At 38.7% G+C, this 26,199-nt stretch overlaps 1 protein-coding gene across 2 annotated transcripts in view; it reads left to right on the plus strand.

Moving 5' to 3' along the window:
* MSH3 (mutS homolog 3) overlaps positions 1–26,199 on the plus strand; it is a 109,298-nt gene that overhangs the window by 697 nt on the left and 82,402 nt on the right. The window contains exons 2-8 of one of the 2 annotated variants that reach the window (XM_071731343.1): positions 1,486–1,609; positions 2,565–2,788; positions 5,908–6,120; positions 6,888–7,004; positions 7,765–7,882; positions 8,568–8,713; positions 9,690–9,856. In XM_071731343.1, the coding sequence (XP_071587444.1) occupies positions 1,486–1,609; positions 2,565–2,788; positions 5,908–6,120; positions 6,888–7,004; positions 7,765–7,882; positions 8,568–8,713; positions 9,690–9,856 (1,109 nt within the window). The remainder of the gene's footprint in view (positions 1–1,485; positions 1,610–2,564; positions 2,789–5,907; positions 6,121–6,887; positions 7,005–7,764; positions 7,883–8,567; positions 8,714–9,689; positions 9,857–26,199) is intronic. The other variant, XM_071731342.1, reaches the window with a different exon arrangement.

Here is a 26,199-nt window from a genome sequence, read left to right on the forward strand (position 1 = left end):
GTGGTCACCCCTATTCTTCAGGGTTGTGTTATCACCCCCTATCTGCAGGGTTGTGTGGTCACCCCAGTCTGCAGGGCTGTGTGGTTACCCTCAGTCTGCAGGGTTGTGTGGTCACCCCCAATCTGCAGGGCTGTCAGGATGGGCAGAGCTGTCCCCAGCCCTGCCAGCAGGCAGGGTCTGCTTCTGGTTACCCTCACTCTCGAGCATCCCTGCCGTGTTTAACTCCGGGGGTTCCTTAACCCTACTGCTTCAGGAAACAGCCAGGCTAAGCCCATTCTGCAGGAGCTGAAGCTTGGCATGGGTACAGTGAGCTTGGCAGAGGTGATGTCCAAGCTTGTGACACCTTCAGTCCCTTGCAGTAGCATTGGCACAGGTTCTGACTCCTGATATGCAATGGTTGAGCTCAAATCCCAGAGTTCTGATGCCTCTTAGCCTGTTGTTAGGCCAAGAGAGCTTGCAGAGATGCACCACCTTGCCCTGTTGCTACGGGGAACAAAGATGCTGTCTCCCAGGGACTGGATTTCATCTGTTTGTCTTTTCCAGTCTCCCTTTCATTAATGTTTCTAGCCCTTTTTGGCCGTGGAACAGCGTATAGTTTTTTCACCTGTATCTCAAGTCAGTGTCTTTTTCTTCTGTTTAGTCCAAAAATGTTTTGAAAGGTGTGGTTACTGCTTTCTTTTCATGCAGTAAAAATGTTTCCTAATTAATGTTAATTTAGTGGTAAATAATAGTGGAATTGGAACTGAAACTTGTTCCCACTTGTATAGGCTGTGCATATGGTTATGTTATATAGAGGTTATGGGCTTACTTGCCAAGGGTGGAGTCCCAGCCTGCTAATGAGGAGTTTGAATTTCCTCAGTAGTACATTTAAATCATCTGAGGGTACCGTATGAAATGTGGATCACAGAATCATTGGGTTGGAAGGGACCTCTGTGCATCGTCTATTCCAGCCACCTTGCTAAAGGATTTAAGCTGCTAAGAGCACACCTATGGTGTGTTTATCTGCAGGGTGAAATGATAATGTGTTTTTATGTTGTTGGAGTTGAATGTTACTTTTTCACGTTTGGTCATACTTCTTGCAGTCTGCCAAACAATATGGTGAAACAACAGAAATGGGTGGATTTTCTGTTCACAGGGTGTTAAAAGTGTGTGTTTCAAAAGCCATCTAAGGAGCAATAGTTGAAAGTAATGTTCTTGGTCACAGAAGTAGCTCCAAGCTGTCTTTTGAAGCTTTGATAGCTGTTTCTTTTCCAGCACAGCAGCCAGATTGTTCATAGAATGCATTATGTCTCTTTCTCTTGTAGTTCTGAATGTTAGAATGTTAGTACTTTATAAACAAGATGATGTGGAGAGCTAAAATAATTAGGGATTTCACATATTGTAAATTAATTTTGCATTTGGCATTGTCTCTTCATGAAATCCTTGTGTCTTTCATAGAGGATGGCAAAGAGAAAAAGTAACTGAACTTCTTTGTTTATGTTTCAGGCTTCTGAATTTGCCACAAAAAGGAGAACATCAACTGAAAGCAATGAACCTTCTGAAAAGAAGACCAAGACACGACAAATTACTTTAGAAGATATCTGCAACCCACTGAAGACTCAGGATAAAAGTGTGTTGACTTTAAATAAATCTTTAAGCATTTATACCTTGTAGTGTCAAATGTAAGAATTCTGTCAGCAAATGCATCTCTGAAGAACCATTATGAGCATACTAGCTATACTGTTGGAGCACCTTTCTGTGGCTCAGAAGCTAGGTATTCGAGCCTTGCTCCAGAATTGCTGTGAGAATTTTTCATCTGGCTCAGTTTTAACAGGTTGTTCAATCCATGAAGTGCTGAGGTCCAGGCAGAAATGCTGCAGCTTCCCTTTCTGTCTTGGTTTAACAAGCTGTCTTTTAGACTCAGGCAAAGCAGGACTGACGCCTGACAGCTCTTTGGAGTCTGGGATACCCAAAGGCTTCCTTAAAGTAAATACTTGTAATACACTGCCCTTAACTGTGAAATGGCATCCACTAAATTACACTGAAAATGCCTGTGCTCCATCTGTCTTTGAGCCAGCAACTTAACAGATTAATGATGCCAGAGAAACAGTGAATATAAAGTTCATTGCATTTACATTTCATTTTAAAGAGTTAGCCTCTGTAATGTTTTTAAAGAGGGAACTGCATTGTTTTATTGGTGTGATGGTTTGAAGTATCTTTAAGAAACGATCAACTAGCAATGCTGTCTGTTTAATAGCTGTACTGAAAAAATACCACTCATCCTTCAGTATTCTTGGATTATGTGTGGCTTTGCAGTTATCATTCAGAAAACAATTGTGCCTTTTTTCTCATGTATGAAGAAGCATAGCAGTGAGTAGTACTGATTTTCCAGGGAAGTTAATTGAGCAGATATATGTATGATTCTGTCAGTCTGTCAGAAATACCATGAGGGGAGAAGGACTCTGGTGAAGAGAGAGAAAGAGCAAAATGGTTGCATTCTCTTCTCAATGATGTCATTCTATTAGACATTGTGTTTTAGAAAATAAGTTGCTGATATTTTCTGTTGTTGTGTATTTTTATTAAAGAGGAACCTCAGAAGTGTGAAAAGCCCCGTATATGTTTACGAACCCTGGACAGACTGAGAGAATTCTGCAGTGATTCAGACCAGCAGTGTAACAGAGCCACGGAGGATGGTTTTCAGGAGAAAAAATCTCTGAGTACTGAAAAATGTCCCAGTATTACTGGGAGAAGTTCAGAATTGAAAAACCCTCTTCAGTCTGAGGACATCAGCCCACAAGTTACTCAGAAGGTATGTAGAGCCTTGGTCCAGTGCTGTGTAGATTACATTTTTTTTATAAAAAAAGCAAGCTTTGGCACAAGATTTATTTTCTGTTTTTTGTGTTCTGACATGAAACAGTGCAGCAGTACCCAGCAGGTCCTTCTTTTTGTACGGTAGATTTCCAGGAACCCTTAGCACAGTGGTAGGCTGCCTCTTACAGTTCTTCACTGAAATCTTTGGAAAAAAACAACGCAGTAATGAGAGAGCAGAGCACAGGGAGTGTATCTCCTGATTGTCAAGTATAGTGTAATAACGAAGTACAATAACAAATGTAATGTGAAGTGTGGCTCTTTGCTCAGCTTTCTTTCAGTTCTATCAATTGCAGTATGGGCTGTAATATTTCTGAAAGGCTTTCTTTGCAAAAATGTGATTTGGAATTATTACTGAGAAGTAGCTTAATCCATCTGCTAATAAATATAAATACTAAAGATTCCACTACAGATTGTTTTTTTTCTTTTCTCTCGGCAAAAAATGTGGATAGCTCCATGAAAAACTGTCATTATGATACCTATGTAACAAGTTGTTAAGAGCATAGCCTTGCTTCTCCTTTTATTACAGAGCTAATTAACATTAGTTAGCTGGCTGGGTTTTGGGCTCACCTTGCTCAGTTTGAAGTATTGAGGTCCTAAAAGTCATCTCATTGTTTACTGTGTTGTTGCATTAGGACCTAGCTGCTCTTTAATAAGGCTTTACATCTGGCTTCTTTGAAGGAAGGAGATTGTATAAAAGGTTGTGTAGTTAATTTGACCTTACATGTTTGAACGTGGTGACCTTAAACTGTTGTGTCTGGGTTGTGTGAACATGAGATTGAAATAAAAATAGTGAAGTAAACAGCTTGTGGTAAAAGGTTTTTGCTATGAAAAGGGACTGAGTTTATGTAGCTGTGGTTAGTTGGAGAATACAGAAAATAAATTCCCTCTCTGTCCCTCTGTTGCAAAGCCTTGTCTGCCTGGAACTTCTTAATTTCTGTTCATCCAGCAAGTTGAAGCAAGTGTTGCCCCTGCAAGTTTAACCTGTAAATTGTACTTCAGCAGGTCTCACAGGTATTTGAGAACCAATTCTAGATCCTGAAACTATAGAATGTATGTGTGAAACATACATGACAAATATTTTATCCTGGAGATATTCCGCTTCAGTAACACTGGAGCCAGCATGTGCCTGGCATAGGTTTTCAGTTAAAAATGAGTGTGTTATGGTATCTACAGTAGTGTAGAAGTGTGTGTTCAGTCAACAAAGGCTTTTGCAGCTCTCCTTCCACCAACCTAAAATGGTTGTTTCTGCAGAATTCAGGTTTCTTTTTGTCTTTGAAGAAGTTTGTTAATCTGTCTATCAGCTGGTGCAGAGTTTCTGCCTTCCTGTTCCAATGCACTGGTGTGCTTTTTATGGCAGCACTGCCACTGCATACTTGACAGCTGCTCTCTCTCCCTTCCTGGAGCATGAAGAAGGTCAGCTTTAGCTACGTGCAGAAAGACTGTGCAAGCAAGGTGTATGCAAAGTAAAAATAAAGATCAATTATTTTGTTCTTCATGTACTCAGTGAAGACCCATAACCTACTTGACAGGGTATTACTGTAATCTTTATAAGAGACTCCTGCTCGGTTTGTACTGGCCAAATAGGTGGAGGATGGCCTGCTTTCCCTGGAATGGCTGATCTTAGATGTTTGCTTCTTGCTTTTTTCTTAGTGTTACAACTTCTTTATGTGAGTAATTTTCTAGATTTCTTGAACAGCTAACTTACTACCATTTCAGCAATTCAAATTCCATATGTGTTTTTACTTTTATTACCTTATTTGACATGCTCTGTCACAACAGTTTTCTCTGTAAAATGAAACAAGATCATGACTGCTGGTGTGGTGCAGACCTTGGACTGAAGGCCACTGAGTTTTGGGGCTGAGGGTTTTGTCGTAGAGACAGTTAATCTCCAACGGCCACCAGATTTCTAGACAAGTGCAGCTTTGTGCTGGGCTTTGTCTGCTTGTCAAATAGCTCATCCTTTGATTGTGTGCAATTCTGAGAATTCTGCAATTCAGTTGACAGACCTAAGTGTTTGAGTATTTTCCCCCCATTATTTTCTGATTGCATTCTTTGTACTTTCCCATGAACCAAAGTATACAATTTTTACTATTTCTGTGTTTCTTCTGAGTTAACCATTGCTTCTGAACAGTGTTGACTTTGTTCCTTGCAATCTAGGTGAAAAGTTTACTGAGTTTATTTGCAGAGACAGAAACTTACAGCACAACACAAATTGTGTTTTGTATAGTCAGAGGCTTAAGAAACTTGTGAAAGGTGTTGACAATGTTTTTTTTTAACCAATTTTATCCAAACTTGATACTGTGATGAGGAGGAACTTTTCTGTAGGTGAAGAAAACCTTACCAGTGTTTTTCACTGCACTCCTAAAAGACTGAATCTGCCATCCTGCTTACAGTACAAAACAAAGCAAAGTTGTAAAGGTAAAGCTGTTTGGCTTTTACATAATGTTACGTAATCTCATCCTAAATGATAAGATGCAGTGAGAGCTGGCTCAGGGCCCGAGCTGTTAGGGGTTTTAGAAACTGTAATTTGCTGCATTTAAGAATAACTTATCTTCGGAGATCTGCTGAATTTATGTAGAAAGGGCAAACTGGAGAAGAAAAACAGATTTGGTGGTTGAGAAAGCGAGCTGTCATACTGAATTGCTTTACTTCTTGATTTACTGTGGGCTTTCGGAACATCAAATCTCTCTGTGCTGCAGCTTCTGATCTGTAGATTGGAGTGGGAGTTCATCCTTGCTTTTATATATGTCCAGTTGAGACTGCCCAGTCTTTGCAGCCTGCATGATCTGTGTTTTGAGAACGAGTGATCCATTAGAGATCTGATTTCAGCTGTGATGTCCAAGGGCTGTTGTAAAGCAAGGTGACTTACTGGTGCAAAATCTTTGACTTTCATGACTTTTCAGTTCCTTTTAGTTCCAAATACACTGTATGCTGTATATCCTATTCTGAGAGTTTTGCCATAGTTCTTGGGACAAACAGTCTTTAGCTCTATGGGCTACAGGAATAATGGATTTCCTTCATGGTTCCTAAGAATACTTCTTCATCTTTTATTTACAGGAGGAGTTACGCTGTGATCTTAGCCAGTTTTCTGCATCTTTTAAGTCCAACGAGAATACTCAGAATACTTCAGATGTGAATCTTAATAAAAGAACCAAGAGCATTTATACTCCACTAGAACTTCAGTTCATAGAAATGAAGAAACAGTATAAAGATGCTGTTTTGTGTGTGGAATGTGGATACAAATATCGCTTCTTTGGAGAAGATGCAGAGGTAATTTTTGCCAAGGCTAAGAAGGGATGTTTGCATTCGGTTTGTGTCATACTAGGTCCTGACTATAGCAGGTATAGTCTGGGTGCAGAGAGAATATTAAATGCATGTTCAGATGTGGCATCTACACGTGCCAGATCTGTAGGATCTGGAAAGTACTTTGTAACAAACAATTCTAAAGTGATAGTTCGTAATGATTTTTTTTTTTCATAGTCTGTGTCCCAAAAATCATTGCTATCAGTGTAATTTTTAACATTTCAGACTTGATATCAGTAAGAAACTTTGCTTAGTTACTGGGAATTATTTTTTCTGATCAGCTTTGTACTGTGTAATTTTTCTGTTTGTTTTCTGGTGCATTCACAGTACAGAAATGGAAGAACAGTATCCAGGCACACAGTTCAGTGTTTGACAGCAGTTCCTGGTTAACACTTATTTTCTCTAGGCAGTGAACACCCACCTTTGTGCCAAGGGGCAAAAAGCAGATGAAAATCGTATATTACAATCTATTTTAACAAGAGTTGTTACTCTTTTTCTCTGGAGCATTTGGTTTCCACCACTGTTTGATACTGATTTTTCAGTATTTTAATACTGCAGCTCCTGTTTGTGTCAACATGCTGGGAAGGCAAGGTGGAGGGGCTTGGCTCTTTGGGCTTTTTCCTGTGCTTTTTTCCTTCTGGCAGTGGGCTTGTAGTTGTGCATCAGTGGTGTCATAGAGATGAGTTCCTGGACTGCATTTTGAACCATTGGCTGTCTCTTTTTGTACTTTGCAGATTGCAGCTAAAGAACTAAACATCTACTGTCATCCAGATCATAACTTTATGACTGCCAGTATTCCAACTCACAGACTGTTTGTCCATGTGCGGCGGCTTGTAGCAAAAGGATATAAGGTTATTCCTTTTATTAAATTATGTTAAGTACAGAATAGCACTGAAATAACTTGCACTTACTGTAGCAAGGCTTTGTTTGAACTGAGACGTGGAACTCATTGCTACCTGTTTTTGTAATTAAAATGGCTAACTTCCCATCATTTCAATTTCTCTGCTCTGGTGAGCATAGTGAAATTTAGGTGAATTCAGGTGTCCTCTGTTTCACAAAAAAGTATTGTTGTGTTTTCTAGAATAGTTCTAATGTTTGTCTCAGTTTTTTATTAAGCCTTTGCATCTTAAGAGATGCATAAGGAGATATTTCATGAAGAGAAATTTATATATCCCCTCTCTCTTTTATTCTTACTCTCAGTGTTGTTTTCTTATGTCAAACCATATTTTTTTTCTTTTTTCTTTCCTGTTGTTGATCTCTGTAAGTCATTAGCTTTCCCTTTTTTTCTTTTATTTTTTCTGCTTATGAGAAAAGGGCTTGTTGAGTTTAAAATTATTACAGCAGTCGCTCACACCTGTAGCTGAATTGTTTCAAAATAGGACAAGAAGCACAGCAGTTGGGCTTGAGAGGGCAATTAGTGGTGGATGGAGCTTAAAGAGAAGTAGTGCCTTACAGTCTCATCAGTAGTATTGATGCTAGTCTGTGCCCTTCCTGCTCTGTTTTAGTGATGTTGTTTGTACATCTCAAAAGATGATGAAATTTTAAAATAGTAACAATAAAGCCAATTTATTATTAAACAGCTCACTTTGTTTCTTTTGTCTGTGCTTGTAGGTAGGAGTTGTAAAACAAATGGAAACTGCAGCACTGAAGGCTGCTGGAGAAAACAAAAGTTCTGTCTTCAGCCGAAAGCTGACTGCTCTCTACACAAAGTCTACACTTATTGGAGAAGATATCCTTTTCAGATAAATGTAGTTGCAGACTCTGATCTTTAGTGTATGAGAGGCCATAGTTCTTGTAGTATCATCTAGATGGAACAGGAATAGGAATAGCTAGTGGGTAGTGGAAGAGTAGCAGGAAGAAACAAAGCTCCTTTAATTTCATATTGTGGTAAAACAGTGCTGGCTTTGTAAAGAATTTAATCTCTTAAGGGGTTTAGGTTTGTTGAGAAACAGCAGAACTCGTGTATATAGTAGCTGCTTTCTGAAATCAGAGAGTGGACTTCCCAAGCCTACAGTGTTCTGTAGGACTTGTCTTCAACTAGAATTTCACTGGATGAATGACAAGGTGGAGCAGCCCATAAGTGGAATCAGCTGCTGGTTTCACTTTTGACATGGCTGCTCTTGCTTGAATGGGGAGACCCACAGACATAGTCAGAGGTGCATAAACTGACAAAATCTGAGCATTGTGTTCTGTGAAGCATTGCCTGTCCTGTGAAGACAACCACTGGCTGCATGGCTTACAGTCATCTGAAGTTCACTGAAATTGTAGTAGGAGTCAAACCAATGAAAGATGAATTAACCTTTAGTCTTAGAAGGCCCAACACAAAATCTAATTGAGGGGGATTTAAATCTAGAAGGCCTATGAATAATGAACTGAAGTCTGTGTACTATGTTGGTTTTTTTAACATTTGTTACATGTGAACCCTTTGCTGAAGCTAGATGATTCTGTAGATGTTGAAGAGGTAACAACAGATGTCCCTGATAACTACCTTCTCTGTATGTGTGAAAATGGAGAAAACTTAAAGGACAAGAAGAAAGGTGACATTGTTATAGGCATTATGGTAAGTTAGTTTCATAGGGAAATTGGTATTGGTAGATATCTGGGGGAGGGGTAATTCTGTTGGGCTGTTTTTGAGAGGTGAGTTATTATCTCCACTGATGATTGCTCTGTTTAGATTTTTTTTGGGTAGTGGGGTTTTGTTGTTTGTGTTTTTTGTTTGTTTTTTGTTTTGTTTTTTGTAACAAAATACAGCTTAGGTAAGGTACCATCCTGATAGCTGATAGCTGAATATTTCTGAGACCATTTTTGCTGCTGTTAATGCTTGAAAGCATAGCTGTGTTTTAGCCAAATAGAGGGAAATTACTAGTTCAGATGCATTGCTAACTTTATAAACATTTTTAGGTGTAGTAATTTAAAACTTGTAAGCACTTCTGTCTGCTACAAAATACTGTTCTTCAGAGGAAGAGACTTCAGGTTTTTTACTCTTTCCACTGGAGATTTGTATTGCCTTTTACAGTGAATATTAAAACAAGGATTGTTTAGCTGGCAAAGCACAGTGATAACTGAAGATGATAATTAACAGATGATAATTAATAGATTTTAAAAACACCTTCATTGTGCTTGTGTTTGAATGTTACACTGTGTCTGGGAGAGCACAACAGTGTGTGCTAGGATGACAGTGCCCAGGCTGAACTACATCTGCCTCCCAGAGACTTCCAATTATGTAGATTGGCCTAGTAATGACACTTGAGCAGTGGTGGACTGAAGAAGATAAGAGCACATTCACATTTTTAAGGTACTGTTGTCATTTGCCAAGACAAAATTGTGGTAGTCTTTGAAGTTATTGCCATATTACAGGTGTGAAAAACACCACTGTATTTTTTGATCTGCCACTTTTCACTAAGCATGTGGGCGCTGTGTAATTTTGTGCTCTACACCATGAATTTTCTTTCAGGCATAGCAATTTCAGTCAGTAAAACACTGACTGAAATTTTAAATATTCAATGTGTTTTTTTGTTTTTTTTTTTACTTTACAGGCAATCCAACCAACTACTGGGGAAGTAGTTTTTGACAGTTTTCGGGACTGTGCGTCCCGCTTAGAACTGGAAAGTCGGGTTTTGCGTCTGCAGCCAGTTGAAATAATACTTCCATCTAGCTTGTCAGATCAATCTGAAAAGCTCATCAACAGTATAACCTCCATGAGGTATGTTCTATGAGGATTTTGTTGTGTGGATTTTTTTGCCTTTTGTTGGTTTTTTTTTTAGTTACAACTTAGCTATTGATGTAGTTCAGATCCAGAAGTAAGCATGGATGTGTTGTTCCATAGTTTGCTTCTGGGATGAAAATTCCTCAGATTCCACTGAGTTCTGGGCTCTCATTCTTTATTTCTCTTTAAAATGAAATATATGCCTTCTGTCTGAGGCCTATGAAAGATTCATGCACCTGAACACTAAATGTTTCAATTTAGATCACTTGCCCCCATCTCCTTATTGTGTGCTCTTGAATTTATTTCAGAGCTCATGCACTTTGGGATCTGAAAATGCTGTTATGTAACTGTTTTTCTTGTTTGTCATAATTTTATGATCTCTAAAAAGCATGAAACCTTTTTGTATTTCTGTAGATAGGTACAGGAAAGGTTTGCAACTAGTATTTAATTCTCTTTGTCCGATAATGCTGTCTTAAACTTGGATACAGACTTGGAAGTGTTATGAGTGAATATTAGTATTTTTAGTTCTCTTTGTGCATTCTAACAATAAACTTGTTATGTGTTTTTTATATCAATTATACTATGGAATAGCTAAAGTCAGAACAGAATGTAACTTATAGGATGATAGATGAAGGGTAAGGCAATCCTCTGAATGTATGTGGTGAACTTGCATAACCTTGCAGATAAACATTTTGAGCAAAAATACCATCCTTTTTTAAAGGATGCAGCTTTAGATTGTAGAGAGCTAACTTAGAATTTGGTGTTTCCATTTTTATCTCACTTGACAGAAATGGTAATATTTTTCTTCTATGTGTTAACAAAACTGGAGCTAAATAAAACTGAAGAAAAATGAATGCATCACTTAGGCAAAGTTTTGTATTGGGGGGAAGTTACAAATACCATCACTTCTGTTAATGTAAAGATGGGTAAATGCATCATGGTGATGTGGGTGGTAGCCACCTGGCAGACAGTTCTGTCAAAATATACAGTAAGGTTTACAAAATGATTTGTTAAGTCTTGGGCAGTTAAATACCAGATTAGGAAGTAACAAACCTTTTTCATTTGCCAACAGATGTTCATTTTTGCCTTGCTAATCCATTTACTTGGCCAAATTTGTCTTCTGCATATCAATTCTATAGGAGTAGCTCCAATTTTTTTCCATTATTACCATGATGAAAATCAACAGGTTTGTGTTGTTGTTGTTGCTGCTGCTGAAGTTGTGCACTAAGAGTTTTGTAGAATCAATTCTTCTCCCCTTTTTTTTTTCTGGTTGTGCACTAGTAAGTAACTTTTAATTTCTATTAATTTCTATTTAGAATGAAAAAATACCACCCATTAGCTGATTTTGTGAACGGATTGTAGTTTGTTTCCCTTTTCTAGTAATTTATAACCATCTCTCCAGGCTAAATGTCCTTCATTACATGGGAATGGTAAAAATAAATCCCATTACTTCAGTATTCTTCACTAGCTTTATTTCAAAACCATTTTTCGTTAATTTTATCAAAGATTTAACCACTAGAGGGCCCTAAAGTATTTAACGTTAATTTGAATGGTTCCAACATGTTGCTTTGATGTGCTTTAAGCTAGGCCACTGTATTTATATTATTGCTTTTATACAGCTAGTAATCCTATGTTAATGTATATTGAGTGGTCTAAAGTGTTAATTTTTGGCTATTCTGGATTACCTGATAATTTCATTTTTATCTGCTATTTTATAAGTCCTAGTGAGAATCATCTATTACCTGGAGAAGGTTTCATGGCTATAATCTTTTAAGACCTTTCTGACCAAAACTGTGGGAACTAGTATCTTGTGTTTTCAGAATGGTTCACATCTCTTTGTGCATTTGTAGTGCACCAGAAAATCACTCGATTTATAAAATCAGGATACAGATGGGAGAGAAAAATAGTCCCAGGAGGTGTACAGCTTGCAGTGTTTAGGAGCAGAGAAGGGTCTTGCTTGTCATGGCATGCCCGTGTCATGTGGGAATCGCACCAGGAATTGTCTGAGTAACTCAGGGGAGGACTTGATTTTGGATGTTGCAGATTAGAACTTCTCACTGAGCAACCAAGGTGATGTGGCCTAGGTCTCCAGCACAAAGAGTGCTCTGATGGTTATTTAAAAAATAGTGCAGATAAACCACTACAGTTTTATGAGAGTAGTCATAACCTTGTTCAGTGCCTGATTATATTGAGCTGTGCTGTCCTTCCCTTTCTGTATCTTTTTATTTTTTTTTTAAATATAAAAAAACAAGTGTAAATACTAGACAGTGGTGTATGTGTCTGTCTGCTTTTATTCTACAAAAATAAAATGTAAATAATATGTGTATTTCCTCCTTATGGAATGCTGTGCTTCCCTCCTCCTGTTCTTGCTGCCACCACAGCTAGGTCCAGGCTTAGCTTTGTCACGCATTCAGTATTTTAGATTTGAAATACAGTATATTTATATCAATCAGTGTATATATCAGTATATATTCTATTTCAGTATACTTTCACAGCCAAATGTACACCAGAGGAAAGTCTGTCACAGAATTAAAACCAGCTGAGGGGTGGGGTGCTGCTGGATGACTTAGGAGGAGCAGGGGAAGTCACTTGGAGTGCTCAGTTTGGAGAAGAGGAGGCTGAGGGATGATCCCATTGCAGTCTGTGCCTTCCTCATGAGCGGAAGAGATGGGACTGACACAGATTTTGTCACTCCTGTGACTGAAGACAGGACTCAGGGAAATGGTAGGAAATGGTTTAGGTTAGATATAAAAAGTTTTTCACCCAGCGGGGAGTTGAGCAGTCGAAAAAGCTCCCCAGGGAAGTGGTCACAGCACCAAACCTGCCTGAGTGCAAGGGATGCTTGGATGATGCTCTCAGGCACATGGTGTGATCTTGGGGATGCCCTACACAGGGACAGGAGCTGGACTTGGTGATCCTGATGGGTCCCTTCCAACTTGGCAGATTCTATGATTCTAGATTTGTTTTTACCCAAAACAAGTGCTAATTAAGTCACCAGAAAGGTTTTACTGTTTTAATCTGGTTGACAGTTACCACAACCTAGTACCTAAGCCTAAGGAGTACTTCTTTATTGTAGTATTTCTGTGGATTAATGTAAAATAGTTTTAAACTTTGAGCTGGACATGGAAGCACAGGTAAAATGTGGCCTCTTTAGGTTTCATGCAGTACAGTGTTAGTGAAAAGTTTGCTTATCCTGCAGATTAGTAAATAGTTTCAGGCCTTGTATGTGGGTGTCAGCAGTAGGAAGAATGAAGCAAATTTTGCAGTAAATCACTAAATGGCTGCAGCAGCACAACTGTTTTCAGAACTAAGAGCAGTGGCCGAGAAAGCCAAAGTGGGACATTTGGTCCTGGTTTTGAAGTTTCCTTTATCTAAGTTAGGCATGGGCATTAATGTAACAATCAGTAAACCAAGCTAAATCCTACTATACTAAGATTGCTCAGCTGTTCATGTGATTTATTAATACAATGGAATTCCAGTTTACTTACATTTTGCATGTAAGCAAATGCTGTAAGCATATCTAAGCTGTAAGCAGTATGTGTTTTACCACTGATTTAAATGAAGTTAGGCCCATACATATTTTTTATAAAGATTTTGCTTAACCATTTGGATTAAACTTCTTTACCAAAAAGCTTTAAAAAATAGTTTAACTTACAGTATAGATTCATGTGACAAGTCACAAACTTTCCCCTTTGGTATTTATAACTCATGGAAGCAAATGTATTGAAATACATGGCATGGTTTCATGTTGCTGTTTCAGGTGATAAATTAAATGCTCTTATTGTCCATGCTATGACAGACATTGTCCATAAAAATGAATGACTAGAAAGTACTATTTGAGGACAGATTTAATGACTAGAAAGTACTATTCCAGGACACTGAACTGGAGGTCAGTTTTTGGGGGACAGCATTCCTTCAAAAACAAAGCAGAAGTTAAAAGTAGGTTGCAGAAACTGGTTCAGAACAAACTGTTCTGGTGGGCAGTGTCTTGTTCCTGAACCATTAGTAACATCTGTTTGCAAATGCTGGCCTGGCTGGAGGAAAGTATTTTAACACTTTTAATTTCCTTAATTCTGGAAGATGGAGAAAATGTTCCAGCATTAAAAAAAGAAAAAAAAAGAAAAAAAAGAAAAAGCATTTTTACAGGAGAGCACTGAGTTTTGTATTCCAAGCTCTTCCTAGTCAAGGGTCAATATCCATCCTCTTTAACACACTGTCTGCTTTAAAATTTGGCCCGTGCTGGTCTTCCTGAAAAATGTGGTCCAGTACATCTTAAAAATGTCCCAGTGGGCCTCTGCATTTTTTTCCCATTTGCCCTTTTTTAATATGAAAAGTGGTGGTGTTTTTATTCTATAGCATTCAATGGCATTATGGAAAAACACTGATCACAGGTGCTTCACTTTCAGCTCCAAAGAACCATTTCACCCAAGGATGCTCTGTTTGGGGTTTTTTTCAGTCTTGTTTGATGTGTGATGTCTGAAGTCAGGATGTTACAGTAGTAACCTCCTGTCCTTGCCGACATATTTCTCACTTAATTCTGTTTGCAGAGCATAGTATCTTCTCCCTATTGAGCCTATAACTTGGGAGTTGGTTTTGACACAAACCCCATCATGCGCTACTTTGTTTAGGCTGTAGCTTAGTCTGCTACTTGTTATTTTTTTTTTTTTTTTCTTTTTCCCTCTGGTTATGGCCTTCAGGTTTCTGTTTTTGTTTTGAGTACTGCAATATTGTCCTTGACTTGGAGTTTGCTGCCTGGATTCCCTTCTCTCTCAAATCCATTGAGAACTCATCCTTCCTGTTCAGTGGTATGATCAAATGACTCCCAGACTGAATCCCTCGAGTAGCTAAAATCCTCTGTGACTACAAGCAGTGTGTGCTTGCCTGCTTTGTCTGTAAGGACCTCTACCAGTAAAGTTTCAGGCTTTTTATGCTTACAGTGCAGTGCAGGTAGCCCTTTGTTTCAGCAGTTACTTCTGCCTTCAGTTTTGTATCAGCTGTGGTCTCTCAGGCACCTGCATTACTGCACAGATGTGTTGCTCTCTGGTTTAATCCATGTTGTGACCTCTTCCCAGCCCAAAGCATCAGCAGAGGCATTCATAGCTCTTGGTGATATGTGTCATCTGGTTGGTTGTTCCTTGTCATCCTGCCCCCTGACTGTAGTTTATCAGAAATTAAGGAGAAGAGATGTCTTTGGCTCTTTTTGTTTCAGTAGGTGTGGTGCCATAATAGAATACAGTAGTTCTTTGGGTTCCTTGCAATGGGAAGTATGTTGTCTTTGTAAGTTAATTTGGAAGGAGCGTAGGAGTGAGCTGTAGACAATTTGTTACATGCATTGCACAGTAGTGCTATTCACTGCTAATTGCTGTCATAGAGTTAGGGATTTGTGTCATCAGTCAAAGAGCAGAAACATCTGAAATGAACACAGTGAAGTCTTGCAAGTTAATATAAAATGCTTTTAACTTTGTAGATCTTTAAGCCTGGCTGATGGTTATTCAGATCAGAGGGTGATGCTACAGTTAACATTGAATTTTAAAAATGGGGAGGAGTTATGTGCATACATTTATGTAGCTCAGCTTTTCAGGTCTGTCGGTGAGCAAGGACAGGACAGCTTACAGTGACAGGAACAAGACACCAAGTGGTTACCATGATAAAACACCATGGCAAGTGGAATTGCTGAACAGAGGAGTGAAAAGTATCTAAAGAGCTGGTAATGATAAAAGCTAGTGGTTTCATGGTTTGTATAGCTTGTAACATTCCTGTGGATATTTAAGTGAAAGGCAAGCTGTGACAAACATCTTGAGAATGTTCCTGTGTAAATGGAAGCTTCAAGCAGTTGAATTTGCAGCAGGAAAAAAACAAGTAAAGTAGAAAACCAGCATGTGAACTATTTTCTGTATATACAAAAACCAAATGCATCACTGAACAGATGTTTACTGGCTAAAGAGGGATTTTGTACTGCTAATAATCCAATTCATGTCCTGGGCAACTCAGCTGTATGCAGAGTTGCTTGCAGAGCATTGATCTTTTCGTAGCTCGCTTGTTTTGAATAGTCAGGAAAAAAAACCACCACAACAGTGTTATCAAATCATGTAATGACTTGAAAAAATTGCTGGACAGGCTTTTCTCAATTTAATCTTCTTGCAGCCATGAAACATGCTGTTCTCCATATTGTAGTCCATTATTGTGAATGAGCTATATTCATTATATGACAGTGTGGGTGAGGAAAGCACGGGGCTTAAATCTCTTGACAAATTGCTTGTGTGTAACGTCTACTTCTTTACCATTACCCTTCTCAGTTTAAGACAGAACACAGGCATATGGCATCCTTTTGATGAAATTACTCTTCCATCATATCATATAAACAATAACAGTACAAGGGTTGGACCAGATGATCCTTGAGGTCCCTTCCAACCTGACATCCTATCATTATGCCTATAGAGCTGTCACTTGAAAAACATGGGAAGGCAGCTGCAAACCACTGTGCTTGTGTGCAGTTGGATTAAAAAATGTTAACATGGGTCATTACAGTGACTGATGGACTTAGCACAGCCCCTGTGCTTTTGTAAATTCTTCTAGGTAAAAACAAAGAAGTCCTAATAAGCTTCCCCAGCAGCTTGTACTTGGAGATTCAAAGATACATTATTTTTAAACATGCTGTGTTCTGGAGCTTTATTTGTGGCATTTTAGCATCAATTAGTGATATTCATGGGTTTGGCTCCTTCCCTCCTCCCCTCCCCCAAGTAATTGAGCCAGAAATTATTAAATGAAGTATGATTAAATTGATCTTGATGTTTGTGCAGTTTCTTCCACTCAAAAAATTATCTTTTCAATAAGAAAAAAACCCATGTTATTGAAAGAAGTGAGGAAGTTGAAGTATTTTTTTTTCATGCTTTAGCACCTGTTTGATTTATTGTTATAGGGTAGATCACAAACTTTAGGAGGGGACATCTAAGTAATTCTACATTTTATGGTCCCCTCTGGTCATTATGGGTTTACTTGCTTATTTTTCTCAATATATATTGATATGTTGTGGAAGTTTCTCAGCCAGGGAAGGGGTGTTGAAGGTTAAGCTTAGCAAACCCAGATGGAAGCCTGGAGCTCTACACCTCAGTCTTCCAGGAGGTGTCACCACCATGCTGGAGCGTTGTGGGCTTAAGGGAGAGAGGGGGTGAAAGCAACCTTTTGGTAACTGATTTTCCCTAGATATCTGTGAGGAAAATAGTTGTGGTGCACTAGGTGAATTGGTGACATCAGTACTTTGCTATTGTAACTCCATACTGCAGGTTTTCCTACATGTTGACTGGTCTGTGGTAACTTTTAGTGTGTTTGTTCTGTGTTTTAAGTGTGAGGGTAACTTGTCTGTTTTCATCCAGAGGTAATCTAACTGGACTTTCATTAGGGTAAGTGCATACATGAAGTTTAGTCTGTTTGGACGAGCTAAGACACTATGAAGCAAGTCTGATGCCAACTTGGTCTTACAACCAGAACATCAGCTGCATGTTTTCCCTTGTTCCCTGAAAATATTGCATTTAGACTGCACATATTCAAATAGAGAAGGATTCTTAAACTCTTAAAGCTGGTATGGAACTACTAAATTTTTTCAATAGACTGTGATTGTTGGTGTATTTGCTAAAGCTCTAGAATTTTTTTAATAGCTTTTTTTCCATAATTTATTCTTTTTCGAAGCATATGTGGGACATAAATCTTTTCCTGTGAAACAGTAGCATCAGGGACACTTTGGATGTGTTAATTTCTCAGACATTAATTCTTCCCACGTTTTATGCCCTCACTGTTGGTGCTAGGAGTTAGACATTCAGCAATTTTGATCAAAAAAATGTAGTGATTTGGGACAAGTATGGGAAGGAGAAAGACCAAAACTTCCTCCATGTTTGACATGCAGATAGGTGTGATTTTATGTGGTGGAGAAGAATAATTACCATGTAATGGTGTTTTCCCAACTCCTCCTGAATTAGGGAAAAGAGGAAGTCCATGAATAAATTTGTTTATTTATTTTTAATTGAAACAGAATATATTAATTTTCTTAATCTTGAAGAAAATGAAACTGAAATGAGTTTTTATGTGCTATTAGTCTCCTGAACTGAAAAATGGAGACTTCAGACCAGCTTTAACAGTTTAATTTTCTGCTTGACTGGCTTACATTTGTCTCTCTTTGAACAGATTTTCTCTTAGATATATGATGTAGGTAAGATGTTTTCAGTAAATTACAGCTGTGAAGAATGTGCTTTAATCATGGCCTCATCCTCTAGCAATTTGGAGTATTAAAAACAATTGTTAGAAATTTGTACTTAAGTTCTCTTCTAAATTTATATGGATATTTTCTCAGTCCTTGATTGAATTGAAATCTTGCCATGGTAGTTAAGTTTCCCAATACAAAGCTTTGTAATGCAGAATTTTTTAACCGTAAAAGTTTTCATGCATGTGTATTTGCTCTCCATTTATGTGAAAGAATCTTTCTGCAGAGGCAGAGGGAAACAACTGAAATACTTGAAAACAATTTCTAGCAAATACACCTGCCTCTGTTCCTGTTCTTGTTTTATATTGTGCCCCTCTCTTTTGCTATCTTAGAAGTCAGCTGCCTGCCTCTCCATCCCTTCTGCCTATTCTCAGCCACTGTGCTACCTGCTCTGTGGAGTCTTTTCCACCTCTTTGAGTCTTTGTCTTTTTTTTTTTTTTTTTTTTTTTTTTAAGTTCTTGTACCTAGGGTGTCCTTGTTCCCTCTCTCAGCATGATTTTAGGCACTGCTTACAACAGACTGCTTGCCACTGTTCTTTTCCTCTACATATGGCTGTACAAAGTTGTGGCTGACAGAGACTTTAAGATGGAGACAGAAGCATCAGGTCCCTACATAGTGTCATTCTATGGAGAACATAAGTCAGACCCTTCTACCTTTCTTCACCTTTCACATATGCTGATGAAGTACAGGGTTCTGAGAAGGAAGGACAACTTTCTTGGAAAGCTTCACTAGGTTTTTTGTAGTTCATCTCACTGCATGTCTTATACCACTTTTGGGCTATGCACTTCCCTTTTTCTTGAAGACCTCTTGTTAGGGCTCAATGAAGAACCAAGGGAACAGTGTGAAGAACAAGGTTGTATGTTATAAGAGATCATGGAACAGTTTGGGTGGGAAGGGACCTTTAAAGCTCATCTAGTCCAACCCCCCTGCAGTGATCAGGCACATATTCAGTTAAATCAGGTTTCTCAGCACCTTGTCCAACCTGACCTTGAAGGTTCACTTATGAGGGGCATCTACCTCCTCTCTGGGAAACCAGTTCCAGTGTCTCATCACCATCGTAGTGAAGAGTTTCTTACTAATATCTAGCCTAAATCTGCCAGTTTAAACCCATTACCCTTTGTCCTGTTGCAGTAGGCCCTGCTAAAATGTCTTTCTCCATCACCCCTTCACTTACTGGTCCCAGTGGGGGACCCCTCTGGGACTCTACTTGTTGCTGATCTCCATCCAGAAATTGAACCATTGACCACTGCTCTCTGAATTAAGCCATGGGAAAGATAACTTCCCTGCTTTTTCACTTTTATTAACTTTTCATAAGATGTGAAGTCAAGATAAGTAGCCTCTTGTGATTACAATGTACCACTCTTAATTACAGAAATATGGCAGTGAAGAGAAATTTTGTAGGTAGAGGGCATAATTATTAATGCTATTTGTATTTATTATATTAGTAATGTCAGTCTGTTTAAGCATCTTTGTGAATCTCACAGAAAAGCCTGAAATAATTTGTTGAAAAATTAACAAGTTCATTTCATCACATTTAATGGATTCTTAAATCTATATCAGCTTATCAAAGGAAATGTTAATTAAAAGTGTAATTGACTAGCCAGCTGTTTCCTGTTTTCTGTCCAGCAGCCCCTATTAAAAACATTACAAAACATGTAAAGCTCTTTATCTGTGGCAGATGAGAAGTTCCCAATGCCAAATTCTGCTCAAGCAGTGAGATTTAAATGATAGTTTTTTAGTTCAAGGCATGTTGGGTGACCCATATATCTAGGCAGGTAATGTGGAGGCAAGCTACATTACCAATTGACCAATTTCCCCTTTAAAAGGGGAAAAACTCCTTCTAAAACATGACATACATGGTTAGCAGACCAGAATATTTTGTTCCCAGAGGTAAGCACTGCACAACCAGCTGACTGTGTGGTTGCATTTTATTCACTACATGCAAGAAAAACTGTTAACAGCAGCCCAGTTCTCAGGCTAGGCTTATATATGGAGAGCAGTATATAGGAACACACCAAATAGGTAGTGAACATGAGCTCAACCTTGCTGAATTGAGCTGTTTTAACAATGTAAAATGTACAAGTCTTTTCTGCATGGGTAGCACACGTTTTGTCTGTCAGGTTCCAGTGTTCATTCCAAGCTTGAAAATCATTCTCTTATTTTTCATTATTATGTACAAGATGTGGCTCATTGAGCCATTCCATGTTTCAGTTTTCCTTTTTGTGACATGACTGGGAACAGCAAAGGTCCCCTTGATTGTGGAGAATCTCCATTGATCTTTTAGATATATCCAGTTAACATCAGGGATGTAACCAGCGTGCTTTTGTGTTGATATTACACTTTCCATTGGGTCAGGGCAAGAAGAGTCATGACCAGCCTCAGTGGCTAGCTTTGTCTTCCCCAGAAGCAGAGTTTGGCCTCCCTAGGGGTTAACACAGAACTCTCAGGGTCTGAAGACATCTTTGAGCATTTGGCTACCATTTGCAGGTTTTTTTTACTATATGAGCCAAACTTCTGTTTGATTTACAATTTTTATTAGAATTTTTAAATTTAAAATTAAAATTGCATTTACATTCATGACCAAAACCCTGAAGCCTCTTTTTTTGGAGTGGAGAATGAATGTGATAGGGTTTTTTTTTGCTTTCATTCAAATTAATTCCTTGGGGTCTTCTTCTTCATATCTGGATTTGTTGTTATATTCAGCTCCCTCTGTCCCATCTTAGGTGCCATCCTTTTTAAATTGGGTGAGTGAAACATCAAGTTAGAAAGTTTTGTTCCATAGTTTAGGACAAGTGTTGGTGGCACTGGGGAGAGGTGGGATGCATCAGAAACCAGGATGCTGTCACAGCATGACAGGAATGAGGAAGAATAACTCCAGTAACAGCAAACAAAAAAGGAGTGGGGATAGAGCAGTACTTACCCTATTGTGTTACATTTGAAGTAAGTGTTTCACTGGATATATTTGTGAGTCTGAAGTTAGAGTCTCTTTATTTTAGTTGTAGCTGGAGAGCTCAAATGAAGTAATTCTTGGAAGAAAATCAGGGACACTACATTTTTCCAGCCATGCTAGGTAGTAGGCAAACTCAGTTTGACTTGAAGCTTCTTCAGAATAGAAGAAGTTTAATTTTTGGGATTAAGGTGCTTAGTAGGTTTTTAATGGGCTCTAATTACAGCTGCAAGATCTTGCAGCTAGGCTGTGGCTAAGTATTTTTATTTCTGTAATGTAGAGGGGAATTGCATGTGTTAGGTATCCCAAACAGTGATCTCCAAGAGGAGGGAAGAAAGGGAAAAACCTAGTAATCTGAGTAGTTATATAATCTATCATATCCTTTCAGTTGGAGTTGGTTCAACTGGTGTTGTCAGTGGCGTGAGAGGAGAATGAAATGTGAACAGCAAGTTTTGCATGCCAGGAATCAAAAAAGAAGATGAGAGACTTTGTGCAAACAGTCTCATCTGAAAAATATGCTTAAATAATCAGCTTAAATAGTATGTCCTGTCCTTCCTGTGGCATATCAAGTTTGCCTGTAGAAAAAGGAAGAACATACCTCTTAATCTCCTAGCTTCTGGGTTGTTGGAGTCCTCTACATGGAGACGTAGTAAGAGAATTCCTGCATGAAAAATTCCTTAGTTTTCCAAAGAGCATACACAGCTTATGGTACAGATCTTGAGTCGTGTGAAGAAGACTCTGTGAAGGCAAACCAAGTGAGATTATCATGTGGTCACAAACCACTTCTGAAACTGTAACTAGCCTAGCATCAGATCCACCTCTAATCTCATTAGTAGACTGTTGCAAACAGTAAACTGAATCTTACATGCTCATTTTTTTTCCTATAACACAAAAGAAATTACTTGGTAGAATAGTGCTGTATGGCAAGTAAGGTTATGCAGCCAGTCTGTATGTTCTTGTTCTTATTGGTGCAATTAAGCTACAGCTGGTTTATATTGTATTTAATAACTTTCACAGTTTCTTAGATAATTTTCTTTCTCACAATCTTGGAAAATTTTGTCTTGGATGGGATTTCTGGAGGTCATTTTGTTTAACCTCTTGCTCTAAGCAGGGCTTTTTTCAATGTTGGCTCAGATTGCGTGAAGTTTTCCCAGTCTGGAAAATCTCCAAGGATGGGATATCTCCAGCCTCTCTTTACCACCTGCTTATGTGCTTAATTGGTCTTGTGAGGAAGATTTTTTTCCTGAGGTCTGTGCAGAATTTTGAATAAGTTGCAAGTTCTGACTACCTTGTTTTGTCCTTTCATTTTGCACTGCTGACCAGAATCTGGTCTAGGCTTTTCTAAAATGCCCCTTAGATTGTAGCAGATGCCTGCTTAGCTTTCTCCATACTAACCAAGTATATTTTTCTTAGTCTATCCTCATCTGACATGTGCTTTTGGCCCTTGAGTTCTCTTAGATACCCTCCTGGATTCCCTCTAGTTGATATGTCTTGTACTGGAGGCCCAAGCTGCACTCATCACTCCAGACAGGATCTTATGAATACCCAGCAGAGTGAAATAATCACTCCTCTTGATCTTGCTATCCTTGCACTACTGCAGCACAGTACAGGTTAGCCTTCACTGCCACAGGCATTATTTACCTTCATGATACTCCCATTATTTTATCCTGGTATGTTTCCCTGCTTTTTCTTTTCACAAAATTCGTACCAATTTCCCTTGATGTCCTGCCTGCATTGAAAAAGCAAGTCTAAGTGATGAGAATAATTAAGGTATAATTGTAATGATATCAGGCAATTGAGCACGAGTTTATTTGCACAGATACCAGAGCTGTGAAGCTGTGTGCTTCATAGTGCTCTTGTACCTCTTCTGGTTGAGTTACAGTTAGTACAGCATAGCCTAGATATATTGTTCCTCCAATGAGGAGGTCATGTAGGCTGTGTAGTCATTACTTGACTCTCCTCAGCACTTGGCAGGACACACCTGGATTATTATGTTCAGTTTAGGCCCCCACTGTACAAAAAAGATGGGGACAGGATGGAGAGGGTCCAGAGAAGGGCTGTGAGGATGGCCAAAGGACTGAGAAGCCTGCCATAGGAAGAAAGGCTGGGAGAACTTCAGCCATGAGAAAAGAAGCCCTAGGGCAGACCTGATGAGCATGTTGTACTACTGGAAGGGCAGTTACAAAGAAGATGGATCCTCACATTTTACCAGGAGTCACATGGAAAAGACAAGGCATAATGGGTGAAAGTTACTCCTGAGGAGATTCTGATTCTGGTTCTGGAAGAAAATTTTTCACTGTGAGATCAATTAGCCACTGGAGTAATCTCCCCAGGTGGATTCTCCAACACTGGAGGTTTTTAAGAAGAGACTGATGTGGCTCTCAGTGCCATGATGTAGTAGCCACAGTGGCAGTGGATTAAGGGTTGGATTTAATGATCTCAGAGATCCTTTCCAACCCAGATGATTCTGTGATTCCTCGGCATTGGACACATTTAAGATTTGTCTGGGCAGGATGCTTGGCCATCTTGTCTAGACTGTGCTTTTGCCAAGAAAGGAGGGAAGAGTTGGTCCTTGAGATGCCTTTCAATTCTGTGTAGAACTATTTATTGTGATTCTGAATATAGAGCCTTCTGCAGTATATAAACACCATGCTGTTGGTTTTCTTTTCCTCTGCAGCTTGGATTGAAGGTGTTTCCCACCTTTATTTTTAATTTTTATTTTTAATCTCCAGGTAGTACTGGGAGAAATGGTAAATCAAAAGTTTCAGGTCTGATACAGATTGTAGTCCTATTTTGCAGTTAGTTAATAAAGAATACTAAGAATATTAAGTCTTGTGCAAAAATATGTGAATAAAATGATCCAAATCCTGAAGACATACTTTGGAATTTTCCCCCTTCTTTTTGTTGTAACTTGTTAGAATAATGTTGTTTTAAAATAAGAATTCTAGAATGGTTGCAGATTTTCTGCCTGACTACCAGGTTTCAGTATAGTGTGAAAACATATCATTGTGTGTAAGTTCCTTTTAAATTTAAATTAAAATGAGATTCTATATGGGCTGAGTTATGTTTTGGTTTGGTTTGGGGTTTTTTTTAAGTTGGTCTGTTATCTGAGAAGGTCATGTTTATTATTTCTCGAGATTGTTTAGTGCATCTGTTTCTGGGGGGGGGGATATTTAAAGTTATATGTTGCTATTTGACTTCCAGGGAGTTTCTTGGCAGGGGACTTGGAGGTGGAGTGCATGGCAGAAATGTGAGGCCATTGTTTCTGCTCTAAACTGTTATCTCCTCTCCTGGTAAACTGAAAAAAGGAAATTTCCAGTTAACACTAGTTTATTTGGAGTGTCAGGCCTTCTCCAGCTGTGAACACAAGTCTGTGGATCAGAGGGCAGAGTTAGTTGCATGTAGCTAATTTTGACTGCTGATCAGTTTCCATACAGTGTTCAGAATATTATTTTCTGTAGGGCAGACAAGGCAAAGATAGATTCTTCCTGGAGGCCCTTCACCTCTTCCATTCCCACATGACAGCTGTGGAAAGTACATCCATCTGCTCCCTGGCTCTCTCCCTCCTTCAGGCTGTCCCTGGGGAACCTCTATATTTTTTTTTTTCCCCTTCCTTTAGTACAGCAGTCCAGCTCAACAAAAGAGGTATACAGTCTTGTCATAAGAGTTGCCTTTTTGCTCTGCTGTATGTGTTTAGATGTCTTTACTTATTATAAAAGATTCTGAGCTTCCCTTGAACACAAGTGAAAATCAATCAGTGAAAACCTTTACAGACCACAGGAAGGTGTGTAAGAGCCTGAGAAGGAGCCAGATCCCCTCTTCAGAGCCATTAACTGAAGTATTTTTTGTGCAGTGTGGGTGAGGAGAATCATGGCATGGCCTTCCTGCTTGCAGAAGCTGTGTACTTTCTTAGTGTGGTGATGCTCAGTGCTCCTGGTAAATTTCAGCAGCAATTGTCATGCTGATTGAAGAACAGGATTCATGTTTTTTGACGGTTCTTGGCAAGGTAGAGTTGTGGTAGCAGTGTGGGAGGTTAGTTCAAATTGATTGATAACAGACACATGGGTGGACTCTTTCTGTCACCATCTCCATTATTTCTTATTTAATCAGTGGAAATGATGTTTCAGAAGCTGATGATGATTTCCATTCAACTTCCTATTTATGCTCTCTATCTGTTCTAGTAGAATATCCTTTCATCCATCACCAGGGCAAATACACAATTTATGCTTCAGAACAACTGTGGATTTGTTGTGGCTGATAAATTCTGCAGCATTCATTTTTGATTTGGAGTTGTCTTTAATCCTGTGAAGAAATCACTTACCTGAACTCAAAATTCTTTCCACAAGTATGTTGTAGTGTAGCTACCTGGTTGTAATTTTTACTTACTTTAACAGCCTCCCCTAGGAAATGCTCTCCTTTGGTGGACAAAGGACTAAATGTTTGACATTTGTATGGGGAGGATCCAGACAATTTTGCATGTCTTGAGGGTCAGCAATATTACACATATATAAAATTAAAATATATAAAAATTAATATATAAATTAAAATATATAAAATTAAAATTGCACAGCATAAGGGAAAGGGAGATAATTAAAAGGTATGGAAAATATTGTTAAGCACTGAGCTTCACTTTGTTCAAACTGAATTTAGGCTATTGCTTCTGCTGCTAGGAAAGCTATGTCTTTTGAGTAAGATGTACTCTAATAATAATTTTGCTCCATCAGCTTGATCCTAGAACGGTGTTTTAATGACAGTAGGCAGTAACTTGACATGAGCACAATGGTTTTGACTTCACTGCAAGGTCTGGTAAGTGGGAAGCCTTTCCAAAACGGTTAGAAGAGAAACAAAAGTGCTTTGTGATTAAAAGTTGTTGCTGTTCAAAATGGGAAAGTTTCAGTTCCTGTCAAATCAACACAATTATGGTCTTACAGCATGTGGTGATCTTGTGAAACAAAAGAGCAGTATGTTCACTTCTGAAAGATGCATAACACAATGAAGGAGGTGTGGAGTTGTGAGGTGGGTATTAGAAAGACTACTGTTTAGAACAAGGTGGCAGTCCAAAATGCACTATACATATTTGTATTTGAGTTTCAAGACTTAATTTTATTTCACGGTTGTTCTGTTATCTTTTCCTTCACT

Source organism: Heliangelus exortis, chromosome Z (assembly GCF_036169615.1).
Source record: "Heliangelus exortis chromosome Z, bHelExo1.hap1, whole genome shotgun sequence".
In the NCBI taxonomy this organism is placed as follows: domain Eukaryota; kingdom Metazoa; phylum Chordata; class Aves; order Apodiformes; family Trochilidae; genus Heliangelus; species Heliangelus exortis.